We start from the raw sequence: 26,493 nt of genomic DNA, 5'->3' as shown, positions 1-26,493 counted from the left end.
CCCCCCCCCCCCCCCCCCCCCCCCCCGACAGGGTTTTAGTGCGACGAGCTCGGAAGCTGGCGCAGCAGTACTACCTGGTGTACCAGGAGCCCATTCCCACAGGCCAGCTGGTCCAGAGGGTGGCCTCTGTAATGCAGGAGTACACACAGTCCGGGTGGGTTTCCACACACATTATCACCACATTTACTGGTGTCGTATTTCAATGACTTGTTTCTTCATGATTCCATTTGTGGTTCTGGAAATATTTTATTGTGTTTGTCAGCTGTTGAGTTATGTCTTAATGTGTGTTCCGTTCATTTAGGGGGGTGCGTCCATTTGGTGTGTCGTTGCTGATAGCTGGATGGGATGAGGACCACCCCTACTTGTTCCAGTCTGACCCCTCTGTACGTTGCTTTATTTCACATTTACAGAAAGGCAGTTCTGTATTTCTGTTAGTGAAACTTCTACAGCCTATAGATCGGTCAGAGACGTGCAGCGTCACTAACTTTTACTGTTTAATCTTTTGTTTCTGTCGGGCAGGGGGCGTACTTTGCATGGAAGGCCACAGCTATGGGAAAGAACTACGTTAACGGAAAAACATTCCTTGAGAAAAGGTACATGTTTAAAAATAAGGACTGTTTTTCTATAATAAAATTATATTCATTTAATTGTCCCTGTTTTTATATTGTCTTCACACTTTTTGTGTTATGTGCAGCACTTTGGCCAACAGTTGTTTTTAAATGTGCTATATAAATAAATTTGATTTAATTGTTTTAAACATAAATTTTATATCCACATTCAAAGCATATTACTTTGGGTATTGTTTGACGTTCTGTGAGCAGTATTTCTCAGCAGAGCTTTTTCAGGTTTTTATGTTTAACTTTGACAGTCAAAGTACAAACCTAGTTTGAGTTCAAGAATCTTTATTATCCCCAAGGGCCAGACTGTTTCACAGTCATCAGACTCACGGAACATCCGTACTAGACAAGACATTGAGACATTAAAATAACAGAGATCATCACTGTTCGTTGAGAAGACTGATCCCTACAGGGATGAATGAGTTATTCAGTCTGTTCTTCTACTTCTGGGCTGCAGATACCTGCGTCCAGATGGAAGCAACCTGAACTCACCATGGAGTGGTGATCAGGATCTGCCAGAACCAGCCTGGCCTTGTTCACTGACCTCACCTTGTATAGGTCAGTGGAGGTTCTGTAGGTCAGTGGAGGTTCTGTAGGTCAGTGAAGGGTCTGTAGGTCAGTGAAGGGTCTGTAGGTCAGTGAGGTTCTGTAGGTCAGTGAGGTTCTGTAGGTCAGTGAAGGTTCTGTAGGTCAGTGAGGTTCTGTAGGTCAGTGAAGGTTCTGTAGGTCAGTGAAGGGTCTGTAGGTCAGTGAAGGGTCTGTAGGTCAGTGAAGGGTATGTAGGTCAGTGAAGGTTCTGTATGTCGGTGAGGTTCTGTAGGTCAGTGAAGGTTCTGTAGGTCAGTGAGGTTCTGTAGGGCTATGCCAGCAGTTTTGCTGCACATCCTGACAATCCTCAAGAGTTAATTCCTGCTTTTGCATGTTAAAAGTCTAAAATGTTTTTTTGAGTTAATTTACGTCATAGTTCACTTTCAGTCACTGGGCTATCCAAGTGTCACTGGCTAAGCTTTCTGAAGTGAACTTGATGGTTTCTCTCTCTGTAGGTATAACAACGACCTGGAGTTAGAGGATGCCATCCACACAGCCATCCTCACACTGAAGGTGGATCATAAGTGTCACAATCATTTATCTGTTATCAGTTTCGTACCTTTTCAGATTAACTCTTTACGCTCCTGCCTTTGTGTTTCAGGAGAGTTTTGAGGGTCAGATGACAGAGGAGAACATTGAGGTGGGGATCTGCAACGAAGCTGGTTTTAAAAGACTGACCCCAGCGGAGGTGAAAGACTACCTGTCTGCCATCGCATGAACACACCCTCCCTGACGGACATTTTTCAGGACCAGACTCAGCAGCACAGTAGTCAACAGTCACATGGCTCATTTTTGTAAACACATTTTTCAGATACTGTAGTTTGCTTTAATCGCATTCTGGTTAAACTGTTTCAAGCTCCACAACCATGAGTTTACAGTTCGTCACCAAATGAATGTAAACTAGTTTACTTTACGAAACTTGTCACTCACAAATACATTAAACACATGAGACTTTACTCAACACATGCACCAGTAATGTGGCTGTTGTCTACTGTGCACATGAAAAACTTGGATTCTGATGAGGAAAATTTCAAGTCTTCCATTTAATCCTCTTTTTTTATTGCTCATTGTTGTTGCAAAGGCAGTTTGGAGGTTAAGCACTGATTAGAAATATCATTTATTAAATTCTACTATAACCCGAGTGTGGCGTGAGACCTACTGTTGCACAAAATATTTAGTAGAAATCAAGCTTCGTTTATCAAATGGTAGTTTGTACATCTTTGTCAGTCCTCGGTTGGAAGGTGACGAGAATTAGCAGGTGAGGGAGGATGTAATGGAGAGCTTGAGATTTTCAGTCAGGATCTGGTTGTAACGGATTTAAATGATTTGTTCTTATTTTCAGGTCAGAGACAGTTCTGAAATTTGTACCTTCTTTTTCTGATTTATGTAATTTCTTCAATAAAACATGGTGAGCTGTTGTTGGGTCGTTGTTTTCACTGAATAATCTTGTTTTCAAACGGTAGTTTATAAAATTAAGCGCGCGCACTTCGAAGCAACACCGTGCCGTGTACTATGTATCCCTCCGCTTGTTTATTTGTCAAAAGTTGCCGTTTATGATGTAGTAAGGTTGAAAGTGAGGAGTGCTTAAACGAATTACATTATTGAGTTTAAAATCGGATGTAGTTCATGTTTACATGGATTTTACATGGTTTAGCGAGGGATCTATTTGTATCAGCGGAAGGAGACGGCTTACCCCGCAACATCCGATGACGTTTATGGCGCCAGAAATCAAGGGTGTTCAGAGCTGGAGGGCGTTGCACATTGTTGCACATTGTTTCTGCCATGGCGAGTTGGCAGTAAAACAAGAGTCGACGGAGTTTTCCCTCATCGTTTAATGTTCGCGTGAGTCAAGATGGTGGTGTTACGCAGCAGTGGCTCTGTCGGAGCTGAGCCGGAGGCGATTACTCCGAAGAGGAGGGCGGTTGACCTGGACACAAGCTCCGAGTTTCTGTCGCTGGTTCCCGCCGCGACGCAGAGAAAGTCCGCCCGGGCCACTCGGTCCTCACGGTTCCTGAACAACAGCTTCAGCAGCCCCGAGAACTGCTCGGTAAGTGTGAGGACCGACAGCAGGCACTGCAGAAGCCATGGTTCGGGGGAGACGGGGTCATTTGTGGGGGTGCTACTTAGCTAGCGCGCTAAGCCTCCTTAGCTCCAGTTTAGCTTCAGTTTGAATAAATTGTGTTAATACGTTAATGTTTATTTAGCTGTAGTTTAAACTAATACGGTCACTTAGTTTTTGTCTTTTTAGCTTCAGTTCCAGTAATAGATGTGCATCATCATTCTCCATGTTGCACTTTAAAACTTTTATCAGCTATTCAGGTGTAATTTATTTCTGTATTAGTGACATAAATCATTGTTGGCTAAAACACTGCTGTTGTTATAAATGTGTGAACATGTAGAGGTTTATACAGACATTAAGTGATCATTTCATTCATTTTTGCCCTAACCTTAAACAGTGGATGGATCACGTGATCTGCAGCAGCTCTATGTGACAGGGTTTTTTTAAAGTTACTTCACTGGAAGGATAGCTTGTGGTTTTAGTCACAAAAGATAAGTTATTATGTAATAAGATAAAATAAAGTCATTGCGTTTTATATAAAAAATAATGCAGAGATGTAGCCATTATACGCAACTTTACTAGTAATGTTGGTTTTAACACCTTTCTGTTATAAAATGGTTTGTTAGTGAGATAATTTTAATTATGCTTTTACTGACGTCATTGGAAGAACATGTCATCATCGTGGAGGACATACAACACTGAGGAATAGCTGTAAACAAGTTTTTAGATGCAGTATGAAGATGTACAGCTTTATTAAGAGAAGTGTTTTTTTTACAGGCTACATCCATACCAGATATCAAGGTGCAAATTTAGCTCAAATTTGGACCATTTCCTGAACACGTTACCCAAATCAAAGACGTCTTTATCTCATGTGTCCTGTGAACCTCTTGAAGTAGTGGCATGGACTATTTCAGCAGTGAAAGGCCAACTTTGAGAGATTTATTAGTGACTGAAGCAGTTAAAATGTAGTTTGATGTCACCCTAATTAAATGTCAATCTTGAGGTACCAACCATATGTTCTTTAAAACCACCAGACTTGGCCCAAGCACCGACCTGTTGATGTACGGATAACTTTCCTTAATTTTTTACTTTGAAAACGTAAGCCACCTTTAGCAGACCAACCTGGTGTGCAGAGACCGTGCAGGGTTTGAAGCTTGTAATCCAGCCATGAGGATCGTCCTCTTAATGGTTCTGCTGTTTTCTCTCTGATCAGTGACAAAATCCGGTAAACTGTTGAGCTCTGTCCCAGATTTCCACAGCTCACTGAAAAACACTTTAATTTTTTGTTGATAAAACTGTTCTCCAACATGTCTAATTTTCCAGACATCAGCTGAAAATGCCCTGCAGGGCTGTTCAACTAAATTGATCGGGGGGGCATACTGGTACTTACTTAAAGCCAAAAGCTCAGGGGCTGGACATCCAGCAGTTATGGTCATTAAGTCTGTTTCACGGTTTAAATTCAGTTTTATTTTAAAATGAACTCACTGGTAGGCCGAACTGAGCTCACCTGTGGGCCTGATTTGGCCCTTGGGCCACCAGTTGAACAGCCCTACTGTATATTTAAGTTTGCTGTTTAACTGGAAGTTCAGTGGCGTTACTGGAGTATTTCATCCCTGCAGGTGTTTAGACTCTGTCGTGTGTATTAAAACTCACACGTTGCAGCAGATTGATCCCAATATGTGGTCTAACTGTTTCACTCTTTGTGACTGGGTCAGGGCTACGATGCAAAGCAAGAGGATGGAAGTGGTCTCAGTCACTCCCTCAGGTCCAGAGGACAAAGGGTTAAACCTGAGGTTGCTTTTGCCGACATGGGGCCAAGGATGAGCACCCCTGTGCATGAAGACCGAGCTGAAGGCTACTGCACCAGGTAACACAAGACCTCTACCTTTAGCTGGCGTCGCACGAGTTCTGGAGAACTGGGAGAGGGGTTCCTCTACAGTTTCTAGTTCAAACGTACTCTTCACTACCAGGGATAATCCAAAGACCTTTGAATATCAAATTGTAATAGCTCTTGTGAAAAATTTGCACTTTTGTAGCTTTCAAAAGAAGAGGCGAAGAAAAAAACTCATTTTTGACCCAACTTGTCTGTTCTGTCTCCAGGAAATCTTCCAGGCTGCAGAGAGAGGCAAAAGCATCCGATGAGAAGCAGCGAGCAGGTACAGCACACAGCCACAGAGAAGCTGCTAATATTAATGCTGAGCTTCATTCTGTTTATATGGAGGGCCTATAGTGTATGTACCACCTCCCCCCAGATGTTCCAGATGAAGTGGAAGGGTCGTCAACCCCCAAAAGGAGTCGCTTTAACCTACAGAGTCAAGAAGTGGAGGTGGAAGAAGAGGACTGTTCAGTGCGACGAAGCTCCAGAATCACCAGATACAAGCGGCGCTCTCGTAACCAGTCGGTGTTCTACGATCGCCTCATCACCAAGTGAGTAACGTTCACTCCGGTTCTTTAGAGTCCTTATATCTACAGGGAGGTAGTTTAGATGTAAACCAAATTCTTCTCGAGTCTTCATTTCCCTGTTCTGTCAGCACTGCTGAAGCTGTTCTCCAAAAGATGGACGACATGAAGAAGATGAGACGCCGGCTGAGGAGCAGAGGCCGAGATTCTGAAGAAGAGGTAATGACACTATACTTTTATTTTTAGATGGAGCGCCTTGTCTTCGGTTAACAGGTTTCATGTGGAATCGCGCTGACGTTCGTGTGATATTTGGGCAGACTCTTGAAGTGGTTAAATAATAATTTTTACTGTTTATTCATGACAGCTGGATGTGTTCAAAGACAGGATGAGGAGGTCTCTGAGGACAAGTGCCGAGAGTGAAAACACTGAGCAGAAGAGCCAGGGTGAGATGGATTCAGGTCTTATTTATGGACTCGCATGGATTCAGGTCTTATTTATGGACTCGCATGGATTCAGGTCTTATTTATGGACTCGCATGGATTCAGGTCTTATTTATGGACTCAAACATGCACTCATCAGTTGTTTTGGCTTGTTGGACATTCACAGCACTGTTTAGGTGAATGTCCAGATATTTTCAGTAATAATAATATTTTTTAAAGTGTGTAGTCGGTGCTTAAAATAATTACATTCTGATTATTTGCAAACTTTATTTACAGGTTTAACATTTTATTAGTTTCTTATAATAACACTTTAGATCTGGAGATCACATTTTTGTGTACAAAACTTTTAAACAAGTCGTTTGTTTTTTTCACAGAGGAGGATGAAGATAATGAAGACGAGGAGGAAGAAGATGGAGATGATGAGGAGGAAGAAGATGGAGAAGATGAAGATGGCGAGGACGAGGAAGAGGAGAACCAACGACGATACGACTTGCGACAGAGAAAGACTGTGGTTCGATACCAAGCCCCACTGGACGGTACCGTTTCTGTTCAGATGAATCACTCCAGTTATTGATTCTTTATTCCAATCAGTAAATTACTTCACAGTTCAATACAGCTGCTCAATTCTGCTGTTCAGATCAATCTGTTCAATTTTTCATTCTTTATTCAGATCAATAAATCAGCTCAGTTTTTGATTCTCTGTTCAAGTAAATGTTTGTTTCTGAACTGAATCAGTGATTCAGTTAACTTATTCTCTGTTTAGCTCAATGCATCAGTTCAGTTGATCTTTTAGCTCAATGCATCAGTTCAGTTTATCTTTAGATGAATGGATCAGTACAACTGTATCTGTTCAGATCAATCAGGTCAGTTATTGATTTTTTTTTTTGTTCAGGACAATGGCTCGGTTCACTTGTTTTTGGTCAGATCAATGAATGAGTTCAGTTATGACTCTTTATTTAGCACCAGGGGATAGGAATAGTACTTTTAATCTAAATGCAGAAGCTCTTCTAAAAGACTTGATGAATAAATAAATAAATGCCAACAATCTTTTTAAAGTATTGGCTGTAAATGAAAAGTCTTTTTCTTGTATATTTTGATATATTTGAGTTTCGTTGTCCCGTCAGAACCCAGAGAGCCCCGGAAACGCAGCATGTACTATAAGGAGGTCTCCTCTCCGACCAGACGCAGGTTCAGATTCAGCTCCACAGCTCCCAGGAGCCCCTACAGCAGGAGGAGCAGCAGGTTGGTGCGCCACAATGCATTCATGAAGTTTGCTTCAGATAAATTTGTCATTAGCAGCTCAATTCAGTTTATTTACAGTATATAGTGCCAAGTCTCAACAGAAGACGTCACAGGGCACTGAACAGAAATATTATATATATCAAAGTAAGTTAATAACATTATTTATCTGAGGAGCAGACTCTCATCCTGAGCAAGCATGAAGGCGACAGTGGAAAGAAAAAACTCATGAGGAAGAGACCTTTAGCAGAACCAGAATACCTTTAACACGATTATTGTATATTTTATATGGGTCACTAAAATGTTTTGATTTGATTGTACAGAACAAAATTAGTTCTTTGTTTTTATACCTGCAGATAAACAAATGTGAGGCATTAGGACAGCTCTATAACTGACACTCCTGCGTTATCGACTGGTTTAAATTCACAATTAAACATTTTCAACGTGACGCTTGCGTCATCGTCGCCTGTTCAACCCATCCCACAGTTTCTGTTTATTCTTTTCTTTTTCTGATTGTTTTGCGTCCACCATCAGGAGTGGTTCTGAGAGGTAAGACCCTCCCTGTCTGTCTTTGTCGCTTTATTCTTTGTCTTTTGGGTGCTGTATGTTTTTGATAACAAGGTTGTTGGGAGTTGTTGTTGTTGTTTACTCTGTAGCTTTAATACTTGCTCTGTGGTTAGACGGGCTGCAGTGATGTACTGGTTTTATTCTTTACTATGAAATGAAAGTTGGTGATTTATCTTAACACGCACATTTCATGAGCTGTAATGTTGGGAAGAAGACTATGTGGAGGGAAAATTTGTTTAACACACGTGTTTTTCTGCTTTACATCATACCTGTGCTGTGGATGCTTCAACAATAAATGTCTTACAGTTTCAATCCTAATCAAACTTCTAAAATGAATAAACCTGGGACAGCGGTGTCCTGAGTGTTGTAACCCTGCTGGTGAGGATTGAAATGGAAAACTTTATTTTTTTTTTTACCTTTTTATATCAATTGTTTTTGGTGATGGGTTCTTCTGCTAAAACTGTTGATATAAACCAGTGTCTGGCAACAGGAATGTTTCTAAATGTACTGGTTGAGTGAAAGCTAATTGTATTTTAATTTTGTGTACCAGCACAGTGTGAGATGACGAGATATCAGCTGTTTGTTTTAAAACAAAACCTTTTTTCATCTTCCGTCCTGGCAGGAGGAGACATGCCATCCATAGTAGTGACTCCACATCCTCTTCCTCAGATGACGATGAGGAGAAATTTCAGAGGCGCAGGAGTAAGGGCAGGAGCAGGTCTGTCAACAGGTGAGAGCATCAGGAACAGGTGTGTGACTGCAGGAATATGCAAGAACACGTGGAGTGAGGTTACAGTAACCTGTAGTGCGTCTCACTACAGTAGAAGTGAGACAAACTCAAAGATCAAAAAGTGTCGCTTGATTTTCCTGACAGTAAGTTCCTGCAGCAGAGTGGGAACAGATTTTTTTCCACTTTCTCTCCTCAAGATGTCTGCCGATGAACTTGTTGAAAGAAGACCTTCTGGGGATTCGCAAGGACAGAATGAAGATTGGAGCCAGCCTTGCAGATGTGGACCCCATGCTTATAGACAAAACGGTACCCCTAACTCGTAAAGAGAAAAACTGATGGATTAAAGAAATAAAATGTGTTTTCACCTAAAAACTGTTAATTGACTCATTGTTTCAAAATATAAGATGGCAAACACTGGCTAATGTTAAAGTTAAACACAAGTAGATATTTTAATTTAAAATGATAATCTTGTGTCCAGTTGGCTTCATTTGAACTTTGTAGGATGTCAGGAATGGCTGGAAACCATCACCTGCATGTTGTTGAGTATTGTCTCTACCTGGTGCAGGTGCACTTCGACAGCGTTGGAGGTTTGAACAAACACATTTCAGCACTGAAGGAGATGATGGTGTTTCCTCTGCTTTACCCAGAAGTCTTTGAGCGGTTCAAGATACAACCACCCAGGTATGAAGAATACGGACAGCAAGTGGTCGTGTTTCTTTTATGGATCAGAAACCTCTCACCAGTTGGAGCCAGAACAACAGAGTCTTAGTTTTCATCACTTTAGTAAAAACAAACAAAAGAAAAGCTCAAATTATCAATAAAAATGAAAATAAAAGTTTTTTTTCTCTTGTTTTTCTGTCTTTTATCTGCCTAATTTTCTCATTATGTTATTGGCTTATTAAAATTACCAAGAGCATAAGTCACTTCCAATATTTCAGTCAGTTTTCTCACATAAACCACATAATGTGCAGTTTTTGTTCTGGTTTGTTTTAAGGCAGACTAGTTGTAAACATGTTGCTTATTCAAATTCTTTCAGAAGCTTTTATGCATCGTATGGTCACCCTCTCAGGATGTTTCCCCTCTGCTTGTTAAGAGAATTTCCTTTTCATCTTACCATGTCTTTTTGTTTTGTTTTCAGGGGCGTTCTGTTTTATGGTCCTCCAGGCACTGGGAAAACACTGGTGGCCAGAGCACTGGCCAATGAGTGCAGTCAGGGCGAGAAAAAAGTGGCGTTCTTCATGAGAAAGGGAGCTGACTGCCTCAGTAAATGGGTGGGAGAATCGGAGAGACAACTGAGACTCCTGTTTGATCAGGTAACGTCCACTCCTTTGACTACATTTCTTTTTGTTATTATTAAAGATGTTTTATAACCTGCTAGAGAAACTGATAAAATGGGGAGTGTGGTAAAGAAGTGAAAAAGTCCAGACAGGATGGAGAAAAGTTTCAGGAGTGATTTGTGACAAAAGAGTGTCAACAAAGCTCAAAGGAAAAGTTTACAAGACCAGTTATGTTGTATGGTCTGGAGACGGAGACATGGACAAAAAGACAGGAGAAAGAACTGGAAGTGTCAGAAATGAAGATGTTGAGGTTCTCCTTAGTGTGACATGGATGGATACGATCAGGAATGAGATCATCAGAGGTACAGCACAGGTTGAACAACTGGGAGATAAAGTTAGGGAGGCCAGTCTGAGATGGTTTGGACATGTCCAGAGGAGGGACAGTTGGTATATTGGTAGAAGGATGTTAGAAATGCAGCTGGCAGGAAAAAGAAAAGAGGAGATCTATGGATGCAGTTGGAGAGGACATGGAGGTTGTTGGAGTGAGATGGAGGAAGATTTTGCTGTGGCGACCCTTGAAAAAGGAAAATGCTGAAAGAAGAAAAGAGAAACTGATATTAGCAGAAAATCATCACCTAAGAATTAAAACTCGTTTCTAACACATCAGCTCCTATTTACGTCTGTACCTTTACTGCCGTCAGGTCTGGGTGTGTTACTGTTGATAATGGATTGATACTGGCTCGTTTTTAGGCTCATCAGATGCGTCCGTCCATCATCTTCTTCGATGAGATCGATGGTTTGGCTCCGGTCCGATCCAGCCGCCAGGACCAGATCCACAGGTCAGCGGGTCTCTTTAAATCCTGTACCTGTTTGTGATGGTGAGGCTGGTGCTGATCTGTGTTGACGTTTTCTGTCTCTAGTTCGATTGTGTCCACTCTTCTGGCTCTGATGGATGGATTAGACAGCAGAGGAGAAGTTGTTGTGATCGGAGCCACAAACAGACTGGACTCCATCGACCCGGCTATGAGAAGACCTGGACGCTTTGACAGAGAGTTCCTGTTTGGGCTGCCGGACAGAGAGGTTAAAATGATTTTCATTTCTAACAATATTGTACATGAATGGGGTCATGGAAAAGGCACTTGCAGCCAGCAGGAGCCAGGTTTACTAATCTCACTTTAAAATGTTACAGTGAGCAGCATCTTCATCTCTTTGAGGAGAACAGTAACTCTCAGGTGACTGTGGAGCTCGAATCAGAGGGTTCCCACCTTTTTAACCTTGTTTCTGAACCTTGGTGCCCTCATGCAGGCGAGAAGGGACATCCTGAAGATCCACACCAGGCAGTGGGCTCCTCAACCTTCTGAGACTTTCCTGGAGGAACTGGCAGATAAATGTGTCGGTATGTTTGAACACATTTATGAAACTGTTCTTAAGAGACGGCTACTGTGGTTTGACTTTTGCTTAAGTGCCGATGAAATCTAAGGAAAACTGCTTCTTCTAAATTTACTGTGAATGAATCGGAGACAAACCTTCACGTGTCTCCTTGGTGAAATTATCATTGTGCTCCATTTATACTGGGAGCTTGTCCTGATAGTCCTGGTGTCTGGTTGTTTTTAAGGGTACTGTGGAGCGGATATCAAAGCCGTGTGTTCGGAGGCGGCCCTGTGCGCCCTGCGGCGTCGCTACCCACAGATCTACTCCTCGTCACAAAAACTTTTACTGGACGTGAACTCGATTGTCATCACTCACAAAGACTTCATGTCGGCCATGTCTAAGATGGTGCCAGCTGCTCAAAGGTAGAGAGGCTTCAAGCAAACCTTTTTCACACTGCATATCTGCCTGCTCGTGCTGATTCTGGTGAAACTCATTCGATGTGTTTAGGGCTGTGGTGTCGCCAGCTAAAGCCTTGCTGCCTGCCATTCGTCCTCTGCTGAACTCCACCTTTCAGAACATTCTCCAAACGGTCAGCAGGGTGTTTCCTCATGCTGAGCTGGGATTAAAGAGAAAAAGACAACATGGTGAAGCTTGTACCACATTCATTGTCTTTGGGCCTCTCTTTCTATTGTTGGTAGCTGTAATATTTTTCATTTGATAACTGCCTATGTGGTGTTGTTGCAGAGTAGAGCGCATCAGTTTGACCAATGTCGGAGCACTGTGTGTGGTTGTTTGTGTCCAGATGTGTCCTGGGGAGGGTCTGAGGATGAGCTGATGTTCAGTGAGGAAGAGGATGCTGAAGCCTCCCAGACGCAGCTCAAGATACCTCCTGCTAACGGCCTTCTAACCTTCAACAGGTCAGCCTGTCAGGAAATAATACAAAGTATACATTTCCTACAAATATTGTTGTTAGCATTTTAAGATTTTTTGGGGGGGAATGTTCAATGTTTTCAGAATTCTTTCATAAAAGTGTATTGGTTTCATACTTGTTTTATTATCATGTTTGCCTGTTCATCTTGTATCACTGACTTTAATCTTTATAAAGATTATTTAGGCGTTTGATCTCAGAAGGGTAACAGAAAATAAATGGGAACATCCTTGTCAGTGTCAGGATGTTTGTTGTCTCTGCTGTGTAGGAGTGTGTTGAGCCAGCCCACATCCTACCGCCCCCGGCTTCTCCTGAAGGGCAGACCAGGCTCGGGTCAGACCTCCCATCTGGCTCCGGCTGTTCTTCACGCTCTGGAGAAGTTCACCATTTACACTCTGGACATGGCGGTCTTGTTTGGAGCCAGTGCTACGGCACCTGAAGAAACCTGTGCCCAGGTGATACCGTGACTCTGTAAATATGTGGTAACCAGTGCAAGACTTGTTCAATTAAATTATTTACTGTAACCTTTGATAGCAATGTAGGCCAGTCAGGAGTTTTTGTTTTTTGCAGCCTTGTCAAATTCAGTGGGAACTTTTTCATAGAGCTCACTGGCCAAAATGGCTGCTACAATATCTGTAGTTCATGGGCATCATCTCTTTACGCTGTAGGATTTGGTGATAAATTTGTACTACAGACAAACCTGTGTTATGGTTTAAAAACAGTTTTTCTAGAGAAGAACATGTTTTAGTTTAACTTGATGTAAATGAGCAAAATAACTGTTGGTGTTGAGAAGGAGGAGGAGTATTAATTTTTACAAACAAGAACTTAGATTTCTTAAACACTAGACTTGAGGAACAATCTACTAGGGATGCACAATACTGGATTTTTGGCCGATATCCAATATGCCAATATGTTCAAACTTATTTGGCCAATAATCAATAATGGTACCAATATTTTTTTCCCTAGACCTACTTACAGAGACTGCATAGCTTTCTCTGCTGTGGAATTAAACTATTACATTATTCTGCATGTTTTTTTTGACCCACTACCAAATGCAGATGCCACAAAGGGACTGAAAATGATGTAACACTTCAACTTGAATTATGTTTAATGTCTAATTTATTCATGACATTTACTCTCTCTAACACAATGACAACACTCGAACAGTCATACAAAAACAGCGCCTTTATTTTATATATAGATGGATGGATGGATGGATGGATGGATGGATGGATGGCTGGATGGATGGATAGATATCACTTTTTATGTCTGAGTTAATTTGATGGAATGTCCAATATTTAACTTTATTGCTAATATCGTCCGATATGCCGACAATATTTTGCATCTCTAATCTTTACGTTTATGTTCAAACAGCAGTTAATTATCCATTCCAATAGTTTTTCATTAATTAACGTGCATCAATTATTTTTTTCATTCAACCTTTTATTTGTACAAATCCTTCTAGATTTGCTTCCAGTTGTGATGAGCTGCTCCATAAATGTCCATCTGGTGTTTTTTGCTTTGAAGATTTTTGTTGAAGCCAAACGAACTTCTCCCAGTATCTTGTACATCCCACATATCGGTCAGTGGTGGGAGACCGTGGGTCCTGCTCTCAGAGCAACCTTCCTGAGCCTCCTGAGCTCCATCCCTGCCTTCGCTCCTATACTGCTGCTGGCTACCTGCAGCCTCCATCAGGACCAGCTGAGTGTGGAGGTACAGCACATCAGCACACTCCGTTTGGAACTATCGTCTGCGCTGACAACTGAGGAAAACATTGTGTATCTGAATTTTCTTGAATCTAAAAGGATTCTCTGACGTGGCTCTGCTCTTGTCATAAGAATTGACAGTCTCCATCTTCCTTCTTTCAGGTGCAGGAGTTGTTTCGGGTCGAATACGGAGAGGTCTTTCATGTCCCGGTGCCAACCAGCCGAGAGAGGAGGGACTTCTTTGAGGATCTTATCCTCAATCAGGTTGCAAAAGCCCCCGCTTCAAAAAAGAAATCTGGTGAGAATGTGATCTACTGAGATCAAATAAAGCTCACATTAACAGCATAATACAGTAAAAGATGAAAGAATCGTTCTAACTTGGCTGAATATTCCCTGGAAACAGATGTAGTTTGTTGTGGGATCAGGATAAACGAGACAAACTGAAGATGCTGTTAAAAAGCTTTCAGTATTTTAGTTTCTGTGGCACAGAGTGATGAGTGAAATGATTAGTGTAGATGGGGACTAACTTAACTAGAAAATATTTATATTAAACATTAACAACATGAATTAAGAACAGAACTTCAGAGCTGAGGCTGCTCATCGTGGAATAATGTTCAGCTTCTTCTGCAGATTGTGCAAAATGTAATAAAAAAAGGAAGCGATTTAAATCTAAGTGTAATTTGTGACATAATGTGTTATTTTTCATCACAGATGAAATGGGAATGTAGATTGAGCTGATCTGCTTATGTGAAATGTTTTTATGCAGCCTAACATTAGTTATTTCCCTTTTCATGCCTGAATTTGACCCCCCCACCAGTGCTTCATGCATTAGAGGTGCTTCCTGTTGCCCCTCCACCCCCACCACGTCAGCTGACTGAAGAGGAGTGCCGCCGTCTGGATGAACAGGAGGAAGATACGCTCAGAGAGCTTCGTCTCTTTCTGCGTGACGTCACAAACCGCCTTGCTCAAGATAAACGCTTCAAGGCTTTTACCAAGCCTGTGGATCTAGAGGAGGTAGCTGTTCTACTTCTTATCAGCTTTACTTAAAGCTCAGCCGCTTAAACTATAACTGTACAGTAAATGTTTTAATGACTCAGGCAGAGCTGTAGCTAGGTTTTCTTTGAAATAGCTGTTTTGATGGGTTTTATCATGTGTATAGTGTATTTTTATATTTAAATATAAAATAAATTGGGCAACATCAGTAATCTTAAGTGTTTCTTTTCCTCGCTATGCTTGTTGTGTGTCCGTAGGTTCCAGATTATGCTGAAGTGATCAAGACGCCCATGGCCCTGTCGACAGTTCTGTCAAAGATAGACCTCCATCAGTACAGGACGGTCAAAGAGTTTCTCCATGACGTGGACCTCATCTGGCAGAACGCCCTCGAATACAACCCAGACAGGGACCCTTCTGGTATCTCACACATGTTCTTCAACACATTAGTACAACACATAATTAGATTTATTTGTTTGTGTGTGCGTTTATCTTTTGAGTGCAATGATACGAGTATTTTTCCTGCAGATCGTCAGATTCGCCACAGAGCGTGTGCGTTGAAGGACACCGTCCACGCCATCATCCGTGAAGAACTGGATGAAGATTTTGAGAAGATTTGTGAAGAGATCGTGGAGTCACGGAAGACGAGAGGTGAAAACTGTTTGTTAGCTTTGAAAAGACTTTGTCGTATATGTAGTTAAATATTTCTGTTTTAAAACCAGGAGTGGTATATGACCACTTAGAGAGCTGTGGTGAGATAAATTAAAAAAGCAAAAACATTTTGATATATCTTGAGTATCTTGATACTTCAATGACTGTCTTATTTTACCTAAACCCTGATATATACATATTTATACACGCATATATATCTAAATACTTCCCAGTAAGTAAGAAACGGCCTTTAGAGTCATAAGATGCTAACCAAGAATTAGCTTTGATGATAACATTGAACACGCCTCAATAAAAAGCTAACGTGGTTAGCAATGTGTCTCATCACTGACATGTCTACACAAACCAAACATTTCCAAAGTCATAACTAAAGCTAGTCATGTTACGATATTGTATACTGGTACATCTTCTCCAGGGTTCAGTAAAGAAAAGATGTGGAAACAGTTTTACTCCATGTTTCTACTACACCAAGCTACGGCAGCTGTACTGGGCCACACAGCTCTGCAGCATCGACACTGCTAACTCTCTCAAAGTGACACATTAATAAAATCGTTTGAAAATGGATTGAGGATCTTCCATGTTCATAATATGATGCATCTAAAAATGGATTTCCCCCCCAATAACACAAGTGACTGAAAGCTCTGTGTTTCCTATTAACTGTTAAAACCTTTGACATGTTTGTTTTTGTTTCAGCTACAATTTATTTATAGTTAGGTTGCAAAAATCTTATGTGCAGGTTAAAGCAGACACAATATAAAGTTGAAAAACTGCAGCTTGAATAAATCAAATTATTTGTTGACCGTAGGTTGCTCCACTGCACGGTTTACTCCCACTTTCTACCACGTCCTCCCCAAACAGCCCAAACCTGCCACTGATACTGATGCCACCAACACGGCCCCACAAAGACACAAAGTTGAATCTACTGTTGTGGTTGCTGCCGACACAAGTGTCCCTGCTGTCGCAACACCTAAAATCACAGGTACGGTGAACTCAAAGACACATTTACAGTTTTTGGGTTAAGACAACAGCCGTGTTTTCTTTCCTTCTGTATTTTTAGCCCACAAGAAAAAACGACGGAAAAGTCGTTGGTCAACCGGCTGCATCCCAAAGAGGAAGTACTATTCCTCTCCTCACGTGTCCAGAGATGAGGCACCCTTTGGTTCCGATGAGGATGTTGATGATGGAGATGACGAGGTTGAGAAGGAAGGAGGAGCGGAGGATTGTGATGCCAGTGGAGCAAAAGAGACTCGGACAAATGTTGACAAAGAGCCAGAACCTGCAGCAGCTCAGGAAGGTGGTTCTGATGCAACTGCTGAAGCTGAGAGCAGCCAGGATGAAGATGCAGAGAGAGAAGAGAAGAAACCAGCTGACGAAGACGTAGTGACACAGGAAGATGACGTCCAGATAAAAAATAAAGAAGAAGACGACCTACAACCAGGAAACGGTGAAAACAAGAGAGGGGAGAGAAATGAAAACATCTCAGTTCACACTAATAAAGAGAACAGTGCAGAGACGGAGGGAGACCCACTACCCACTAGTCCAGAACAGTCCCTCACTGATTGTCAATCAGAACCTCAGATTGTGAAGGACCCGTCTGAAGAACAGAACCGAGTAGCTTCAGTACACGAAACCAAGCTGAAGAGTCCCGCTGAGCCGATGGAGACAGAACCCACAGAGACAAGAGCAGGTTGGACTGGAAACACTTCAATAAATGGTTCCAATCAGATCATCAAAGCTTATGTGACAATATGGCAGCAAACTGTGGCTGTGGTGTTGACCCTTTGTGTTTTGTCTCAGAGCACATCGTACAGCGAATGACCCGAGCCCTGAAGAGCACGGTTCTGCAGCAGCAGGTGATCGATGTGGACAAAGCTGTGCAGATCCTGGACCAGGAAACGCCTCCCCTGGTTGTGGACAGAAACAGATTAAAGGTGTGTGAGACTCTGAGCTGATATTTCTCTGTGTGAAAGGAGGGAAAACTCCAGTGAGGTGTATTTTTTTTTTTTTTTTAATCCTTTCATTATCCCGGATATTTCCTCCAAATAAAACCGGAAGCTGAGCTGATCTGTATTTTTTTTAGGAGCTTCTGGACAGAATAGTGACCCAGACTGAAGGCTACGAGGTTTACAAGCTGGAGAAACTCTACGCTCTGCTCTGTCAGAACATCTACAGACACAGACGAGACCACAACAAAACGGCACTAATGCAGGTCAGTAAGACCCATTTTCTGTTGACTCGTTCGGATGTTTAAAAAAGAAATGAGGTGCACCTACAGGATCTCAGTTTGTGACAGTGGCAGCATTTAAAGCTGATAAAACATCTTAGTTCTGGGTTTTCTGTATCCTTTATTAAAGGGATCTCCAACTACCTGAACATATTGACCTTAACATGTTATTTATTCTACTAAAAGTTGTTGTTTGACACGTGAAAATTCCTAATTACTTTTAAAAAATTATATATTTACTACATTTTTCACCTGAGGACATCACTATTTTAGCGCAATGCAAACTGGGACGATGACGTACATCTGTTGTAGTGGAGACTAAAATACGAGGAGTCGAGGCTAAAATGTTATAACATGACAAAAACGTGGATTAAAGTTCTGTCATTGTGAACATGGCCAGGACTGATTTCTGTCATCTGTAAAAATGACGGGAAGAAAACTTGTTTTGTTGTCGTCTACTTAAAACTGTCCAATCTAGTGACGATACTGGGATTAAACTGATGCTGCTCTCAACCAATAAAGAGAACCAGAGCTGCAGTTTGATCCGAGCAGGGCGGGGCCTACGGTCTTGTCTCAGGTCTCTCTTGTTAATGAGTCCCCGAGGCTCAATGGGACTGACCTGTATAAATAAAAGTTGAATGAATGAAGGTGATGACATCATAAATTATTAAACTTGTGTTTGCACGTGACCAAGTCACTGCAGCCCAGGAGATACCAGGACTGACACCCTCACTGCGCCCCGACCTCCTGCGACTTTTGTATCTCTCACCTATCACAGTGTGAGAGGCTGTTTCTGCTGTTTGTTGTAACAAAGATGTGCGTCGGTTTATTTTTTATTTTTTAACTTAAACTCACAAAGTTCTCTCTGAGAATCAGTTTTGGGTGTTCGTAGTTTGTCATAAACAATCATACAAAAAATCATTTCTACATGGTATATAACATTAACAAGGTGTTGTCTGTCTGGATGTACTAAACTACTAAATTTACAAATTTACTCAATTACGGTATTTTCCACCGTATACGTTGCACCGCACGGGAGGACTTTACCAAGAATTTAACAAAATTAACACTTAAAAACAATTGTTTGTTTGCTCGACTTTATAGTAAATGTGTCTCGGTCTAACTTTTGCTTGACAAATGCACTTGGACGATCAAATCAGCTGCGTTTCAAAAGCCGATTCGTTGAAGTAGGCATGCACATGGGAGGGCTCGCTGTGCATTTCTTCAAAATTTAACAAGATAACCACCTAAAAACAATTCTCTGTTTGCTCGACTTTATAGTAAAGGTGTGTCTCTATTGAACTTTTGCTTTATAAATGCACTTTTATTGGTTAAATCAGCTGCATTTCAAAAGTATTTGCTGCCTTGGTGCTCTGGGAGCGCACAGACCGGGAGGATATCAGGAGGGAGGAACGCTGTGCATTTCTTCAAAATTTAACAAGATAAGCACCTAAAAACAATTATCTGTTTGCTCAACTTTATATCAAATGTGTGTCTCAATTGAAGTTTTACTTAATGAATGCACTTCAATGGTCAAATTAGCTGCATTTCACCAGGGCGGCGCAGAGAAATGAAGCTGATTTGACGATTGCTCCAAGCGAGCTGGACGAAGGTTTCTAACTATGGCAAGCAGATTGTGTCATCAATAGCCACGTTTACCTATTACATGACACAACGGCATGCCATACTACTCGAGTGCCATCTAGCGGCTGAAAATAGTAGTGTTCAATATTTTCAGTCAGAATGAATGAAAACAGTCATATCTCAGCCAAAAATTGGTTTATAAATACGGGGGAAAGTCCATAAATGTTGCTTCAGTGTATAAGTCGCAGAGTGTGCAAATTATGCAAAAAAACTTGATATATAGGCAGGCCTGTCGCGATAACAAATTTTGCTGGGTGATTGTCTCAGAAATTATTGCGATAAATGATAATATTGTTTGAAATTTGACAATAATTAGTAATTATTGTCAAATTTAAGAAGAAATGTTTAATTTGTTTTGTGTTTAGTACATTTTTTTGACCACCGGATGCCAGTATAAGACTGAACCGAAGAATGGATAGTGAGGGAGCGAGCAACGTGTCTTTAAGAAAAATGGGAGGGAGGCCCCTTGACGTGACATGGGTTGTCTCTCTTAAGTTCTCAAATGGCAGATGCTCGGTGTGGTTTGAGCTCTTTAGCATAGCATTTGTCACACAAAGTTTTAATAAAAAAAATCAGTAAACAAGTTCTCAGCTTCTTTTCGCAGAGAAAAACAACTTTTCACACGAAGGCACGGGTTTCAACCATGAATTTTGGAGCTTCGACAAGACGGAGGTTTTTTCTCGAGGTCGGCCTGTTAGCTTAGCTCAAAGCTTAGCTTCTCAGCTTGGTTGCTTTTAACGATCCAAAAACATGATTTTGGACGGTTGAAATGGATTTTAAAGAAAAAGGGAGGGGTCAGTGAAGAGCACCGGAGTTGAGCTTTTTGTCATCCAGTGTCTTCAGTAGAAAGAGAGAGACATGAAGAAACAATAAAGCTGATAAATGAAAATGAGGTTGATAATTTTCATTTATCATGCGATTAATTGATTTATTGTTTATTGCGACAGGCCTACTTATAGGCTGAAAAATATGGTATATTTAAAATCATACTGAGCAGGAACTACTGTGATAATAAATGATCAAATATGAAAAATAAATAGAATCAAGACTTCATGAGCTGAAATCTTCTAAATATAATCACTTTGAATGAAATTATCATTTTAGGGTAGAAATCTTGTCAATATAGAAAAAACAATTTAATTTATACTCATTGGTAAGTTGGGTAAGCTCTAGGAGTAGAAACATTTTCAGTCAAGAGATTTTTTTTCTGCTTTAACCCATGCAATAAAGTTATACTTTGCATTAGTTATTCACAAAATCTATGTCAAACTGATCAAATGCAGTCAACTTGTTGATGTTTGTTTTATTAGGACATGTATATATTTTGTTTGTATACATGTCTCCATTCTCCTCTGACAACGCGCTCCGGTTTAAACTAAAGGGCTCAGATAACATCTAAAAATAACTTTCAAGATGGATAAAGCTAGCACCAAAGAAACCTGTCTACTTGATTTACCCAGAATGCATTGGGATGTAAATAAAATGGCAACATTAATGAATCATTGTTTTTTTTTTATTTAATATTATTATTATAAAAACAAAATGGCCTACGGTGTTTTATGGTCTCGGTTTTATAGCTGAAGTGGTTGTTTATTAAACGAGGGCTGCTGTTCAAAAGAGTGGAGGAAACATTTAAAGTAACTTCAGATTTCCATCCAACTTGTGCCTAATTTATTCTTTTGTTTTTTAGGAGCTGGAACTGGAGGTCCAGAACTTCTGTTTTTCTCTGACTTCTCTTCAGGAAGAGCTAGTTTAAAGCATCTTTATTATCCTTAACCGTGTAAAACAAATTCTATTTTTACAGGAATTCATACTCCTTTAATGTTAGTGCTTCAGCATAAACTTTTGTATTTGTTATTAAATGTTTGGTTTTTTTTCTCTAATTGTTGTGTGTTTTTGTGGGCATAAGATTTCAGACTGATAAAATTTCACTACAAAAATGTTTTAAAGGGATGTCACATTTTTTTATTTCCACAACTTTTGAAGTTAATTTTTATCTATACCTTTTGTGTCTTCAGTGACATTTACAATAAATTTAAGTATTTTTACTTAGGTTCTGGTGTGGCCCAAAGTAGTGGACATATTGCGTTCTAACGCTGTCCGTCTTTCATGCCTTGTTTGAACTCTAAACTGAAATTAATCAGAATAAGCTTGATTATCATTGTACCGAGATACGACCAAGATACGAGAATATGTCCATACAGTCGTCCGAAAGATGGACGGAGTGCATGTAGCTGCTGCTGTGATAGCGCAAACTTCTTATCCTTTTCAGAATACGTCTTTTAGAAAGATAAAGGGACAAAGCCATGAGGAGAGGATAGTGGTATTACAAAAAAGATCTATACACCTTGTCCTTACAGGACACGATTTAAGACATTAAAAACTCTGCCAGCAGCACATTTATGAACATGTTACATATGCATTTGATGACGAGGTGGTCCATGAAGCACTAAACAGATGGTCCATTGTCCTGATAAGATGTTGGTCAGCCGGCACAGTTCTGGGGGGATTGCTATAAATGAAGCTTTTCCTTAGTTTACACATTTCTCAGGAGAAAATGATAAGTCGGCCTGTTTCGAGGCCAACCAGGGAGTCAGATTCAGATAATCCACAATTGTTGATTTATTCAGGCAGACTATTTTTCTTGTCAGCCTTTAGTTACTGATACTTCCAACGTCCAAAATGGCCAGATTATGGTGCATTCTACTGGTTCATGCTTACCTTCAAGTTTGTTTTCATGCTAACGAGTCCCAAACGGTTTATCGTAAATCAGCTGATTCTGAGTCCTCAAAGCACAAACCAAACCTTCACATAGGCAGCAGCCTGACGAGGTCCAAATTAGCTGCGGCCGTCTTCTTTGTATGTTGATAGACCAGGATCCAGACTATTCCAAAAACAGGTAACCTGTTATCATAACTATAATTATATGCAATTTTGGTGTCCTCAATCGACAGCAGAAGTAGACACACACATCACATTCCACTTCCCCAGAGATATATTCAGCTGCACGTGTCGTCTGAGCAGATGAGGGTTCTCCAGGACTCTGTCACTTTGTTGAAAAGATTTTGTCAAATTTGAGTCAAAAGTCCAGTTGGTCAGATCCATAAAAGTAGTTTTCATTTCGGAAGATGTGTAAAAATAGGAGCTCCTGTGCATGGACAGCAAAAAAGCAGAACAGGGATAGGGAAGAGGAAAGTGTGCACTTTGTTCCAGGGCCAGTGAAGAAAAAAAAAAACATAAAAATGTCAAACTGCAAAGCTGGACACCTCATGGGTCAAGGACAATTCTTAATTTCAAGGTCACAGGTGAGTTCTTTGTTAAAACCTTGTCTATGCTTCAGCTTGCAGGATAACAGAAATGTCGAACTTTTTGTCCCCTAACTCGTCTGTCCATCCACAAGACGGGACACAGTAAGTTGTCCGAGGTGTCACCATGGCAACACACTTGTTCTTTAAGACCACTTCCAATAAAGAAATTGTGGTTTGGTTGACGTCTTCTATGACCTTAAAATAGTTTAGATTGGCTGGTAAAGGCAACAAGGATTTTTATAGTCATACACACCACATGTGGTACAAACCGGATTCCAAAAAAGTTGGGACACTAAACAAATTGTGAATAAAAACTGAATGCAATGATGTGGAGATGGCAAATGTCAATATTTTATTCGTAATATAACAGATGACAGATCAAAAGTTTAATCTGAGTAAATAACATTTTAAGGAAAATATGTTGATTCAAAATTTCACAGTGTCAACAAATCCCAAAACAGTTGGGACAAGTAGCAATAAGTGGCTGGAAAAAGGAAATTGAGCATATAACGAACAGCTGGAAGACCAATTAACACTAATTAGGTCAATTGACAACATGATTGGGTATAAAAAGAGCTTCTCAAATTGTCGGTGTCTCTCAGAAGCCAAGAAGGTAAGAGGATCACCAATTCCACCATAGTTGCACAGAAAGTGCAACGATACCAGAATGGTATTACCCAGTGTAAGATAGCAAAGACTTTTAAGTTATCATCATCAATCGTGCATAACATCATCAAAAGATTCAGAGAATCTGGAACAATCGCTGTGCGTAAAGGTCAAGGTCGTAAAACTCTACTGGATGCTCGTGATCTCCGGGCCCTTAAACGTCACTGCACCTCAAACAGGAATGCCACTGTCAAGGAAATAACAGAATGGGCTCAGGAATACTTCCAGAAAGCATTGTCAGTGAACACAATCCACCGTGCCATCTGCCGTTGCCAGCTGAAACTCTACAGTGCAAAGAGGAAGCTATTTCTAAGCAAGCTCCACAAGCACAGACGTTTGCACTGGGCCAGGGGTCATTTAAAATGGAGTGTGGCAAAATGGAAGACTGTTCTGTGGTCAGATGAGTCACGATTTGAAGTTCTTTATGGAACACTGGGACACCATGTCATCCGGACCAGAGAGGACAAGGATAGCCCAAGTTGTTATCAACGCTCCGTTCAGAAGCCTGCATCACTGATGGTATGGGGTTGCATGAGCGCTTGTGGCATGGGCAGCTTGCATGTCTGGAAAGGCACCATTAATGCAGAGAACTATGTTCAGGTTCTAGAACAACATATGCTCCCATCTAGACGTCATCTCTTTCAGGGAAGACCCTGCATTTTTCAACACGATAATGCCAGACCACATTCTGCAGCAATCACAACATCATGGCTACGTAGGAGAAGGATCCGGGTACTGAAATGGCCAGCCTGCAGTCCAGATCTTTCACCTATAGAGAACATTTGGCGCATCATAAAGAGGAAGGTGCGACAAAGAAGGCCCAAGACGATTGAACAGTTAGAGGCCTGTATTAGACATGAATGGGAGAGCATTCCTATTTCTAAACTTTAGAGACTGGTCTCCTCTGTCTCCAGACGTCTGTTGAGTGTTGTAAGAAGAAGGGGGGATGCCACACAGTGGTAAAAATGGACTTGTCCCAACTTTTTGGGGATTTGTTGACGCCATGAAATTTGGAAACAACAGATTTTTCCCTTAAAATGATACATTCTCTCAGTTTAAACTTTTGATCTGTGATTGGTGAGCATGCATCAGGATATGATGTGATTGGTGTTCTATTCTGAATAAAATATTAAATGTTGGCACCTCCACATCATTGCATTCAGTTTTTATTCACAATTTGTTGTGTCCCAACTTTTTTGGAATCCGGTTTGTACATGAGGTGGAACGAAACTATGTACACAGGGTCCCAGTTACAGACAAACAAAAATGCAAATAAAAAAAAACAGTAAGATCTGAGTCATGAACTAAGAATATACTACATTCACTAAACTTAGAACACACTCAGCATCAACAACGCAAAAACAATGCGCCAAAACAACAGCAGCACAAACATAAGTCTGAGTGAACAGATGAGGACTAATGAACAGAGCAACATGAAATAATCAGCAGCATGAAATCATCATCATGGCTAGTCAGCAGCACATATCAACAGTGGCATCACAGTGATTTTTCCTGATTAGATGAGTAACATCCTCACGGCAGAAGCTGTTCCTAAGCCTGGTGGTTCTGCCCTTAATGCTCTTCTGCTTGAGGGGAGTGGGGCAAAAAGTTTGTGCTGGGTGTGTGAGGTCCTTCATGATGCAGGTGGCCCTCTTCCTGCATCTGGAGGTGTAAATGTCTGTGATGGTGGGGAGGCTGACTCCGACAGACTTCTGTGCAGCCTTCACCACTCTCTGCAAAATTTTTCTTTCTGCAGCTGTGCAGCCTCCATGCCACACGATGCTGGAGCACAGGATGCTCTCCACTGCACACCTGTAAGAAGGAGGTGAGGACTGAGCTTCCCAGTCCAGCTCGTCTCATCCGCCTGAGGAAGTAGAGTCTCTGATGAGCTTTCTTGATCAGGCTGGTGGTGTTGTTGCTCCAGCTGAGGTTGTCATTCATGTGCACACCCAAGTACTTGTAGCTGGAGACCATTTCCACAGCAGATCCTCTATGGGGGGGTAGGTGTGTTTATTCCCTCTGAAGTCCACGACCATCTCCTTTGTCTTCTTCACATTGATGTGAAGGTTGTTCTTCCTGCACCAACTCTCCAGGTCCACCTCCTGCCTGTGCCGGACTCCTCTTTATTTTTGATGCATCCCACCACCGCTGTATCATCTACAAAACTTTACAATATGACAGCCTGGACGGGTTTGTACGCAGTCATATATTAGCAGAGTGAACAGGAGGGGGCTCAACACACAGCCCTGTGGGGGAGCCCATGCTGAGGGTGAGAGCAGTGTGGACCACAGAGGAGATGGCATCCTCTGTTGATTGATTCTCACGGTATGCGTACTGGTGAAGGTCCACATTGATGTGGTTCATGACCAGTTTGTAAAAGCATTTAGAGAATATCGGGGTGAGGGCTACTGGCCGATAAGTCATTCAGGCCAGTCACTGTAGAGCTCTTTGGAACTGGGATGGTGGCAGTCTTGAGGCAGGTGGGAACAGTTGCCAGTGTGAGGGAAGAGTTAATTATGTCAGCCAGCACCTCGCAGAGCTGATCGGCACAGTCTTTCAGCACCTTCCCCGGGATGTTGTCCAGGCCAGTTGCCTTGTGAGGATTGATCCTCCTGAAAGTACTCCTTCTGAGATCTAAAAAAGTTAAATCTGGTCCTCTGGACATTCAAAAAAACAAAACAAAGCAAATCAACAAAAAAATATAGAAACGTTTCGTCTCTCATCCGAGAGACTTCCTCAGTCTGAGGAGCTGTATTCAGCTCAGTCTCTTAAATAGCACCTTCTCAGAGTGGATCAACCAGTTTTGCTGCTGACAACCAAAACCAGCTGATCACATGCTCAAGAAGGACCATCAGCCTAACAATGGATCATTAGCACACTGATGGCTGTTTACTGTTCACAGAGGGCTGAGTGATACTAGCAATCACAGCATTGTAAGAGGGGGACAGTTGAACCCGGAGGCCTCCACCCCTGTTTAATGATGGACGATTTCTTTTCACAAAGATGGCCTCCTTTACTCCTCTCTCAAACCATCGTTCCTCTCTATCCAGGATGTGAACATCTTCATCAC

At 41.4% G+C, this 26,493-nt stretch overlaps 2 protein-coding genes and 1 non-coding gene across 3 annotated transcripts in view; all 3 read left to right on the top strand.

The window, feature by feature from the left end:
* psma2a (proteasome 20S subunit alpha 2a) overlaps positions 1-2,622 on the top strand; it is a 5,500-nt gene extending 2,878 nt beyond the window's left edge. Inside the window, exons 4-8 of the mRNA XM_037677122.1 lie at positions 32-154; positions 302-383; positions 520-593; positions 1,661-1,718; positions 1,807-2,622. Of these exons, the coding sequence (XP_037533050.1) occupies positions 32-154; positions 302-383; positions 520-593; positions 1,661-1,718; positions 1,807-1,923 (454 nt within the window). The 3' untranslated portion in view covers positions 1,924-2,622. The remainder of the gene's footprint in view (positions 1-31; positions 155-301; positions 384-519; positions 594-1,660; positions 1,719-1,806) is intronic.
* Positions 2,623-3,047: 425 nt separating this feature from the next.
* On the top strand, positions 3,048-21,270 carry LOC119410210 (ATPase family AAA domain-containing protein 2). Its single transcript, XM_037677121.1, has 30 exons — positions 3,048-3,252; positions 4,980-5,131; positions 5,365-5,420; positions 5,517-5,691; positions 5,796-5,883; positions 6,029-6,107; positions 6,479-6,640; positions 7,229-7,346; positions 7,878-7,892; positions 8,533-8,640; positions 8,838-8,946; positions 9,206-9,321; positions 9,779-9,953; positions 10,668-10,756; positions 10,838-10,997; positions 11,223-11,313; positions 11,533-11,710; positions 11,796-11,932; positions 12,091-12,205; positions 12,485-12,671; positions 13,744-13,929; positions 14,085-14,220; positions 14,740-14,936; positions 15,173-15,332; positions 15,441-15,563; positions 16,387-16,560; positions 16,639-17,268; positions 17,379-17,512; positions 17,662-17,790; positions 21,140-21,270. The coding sequence occupies exons 1-30, from the start codon at positions 3,058-3,060 to the stop codon at positions 21,203-21,205; spliced, it is 4,440 nt and encodes a 1,479-aa protein (XP_037533049.1). The 5' UTR covers positions 3,048-3,057; the 3' UTR covers positions 21,206-21,270.
* On the top strand, positions 12,782-12,916 carry LOC119410450. Its single transcript, XR_005186837.1, has one exon. It is a non-coding gene; the product is annotated as a small nucleolar RNA SNORA5 (small nucleolar RNA).
* Positions 21,271-26,493: the final 5,223 nt, after the last annotated feature.

Source organism: Nematolebias whitei, chromosome 5 (assembly GCF_014905685.2).
Source record: "Nematolebias whitei isolate Nwh7 chromosome 5, NemWhi1, whole genome shotgun sequence".
In the NCBI taxonomy this organism is placed as follows: domain Eukaryota; kingdom Metazoa; phylum Chordata; class Actinopteri; order Cyprinodontiformes; family Rivulidae; genus Nematolebias; species Nematolebias whitei.
Note: the sequence above shows the minus strand (reverse complement) of the source record. Positions and strands in the feature narration are given on the sequence as shown.

Excerpts from the sequence above, each read along its gene's own strand:
- LOC119410210 (XM_037677121.1), top strand. The coding sequence starts at position 3,058 with ATGGTGGTGTTACGCAGCAGTGGCTCTGTCGGAGCTGAGCCGGAGGCG. Across the intron at positions 5,884-6,028 it reads GCCGAGATTCTGAAGAAGAG|CTGGATGTGTTCAAAGACAG; the intron begins GTAATGACACTA and ends TATTCATGACAG. Across the intron at positions 15,333-15,440 it reads CCCAGACAGGGACCCTTCTG|ATCGTCAGATTCGCCACAGA; the intron begins GTATCTCACACA and ends TTTTTCCTGCAG.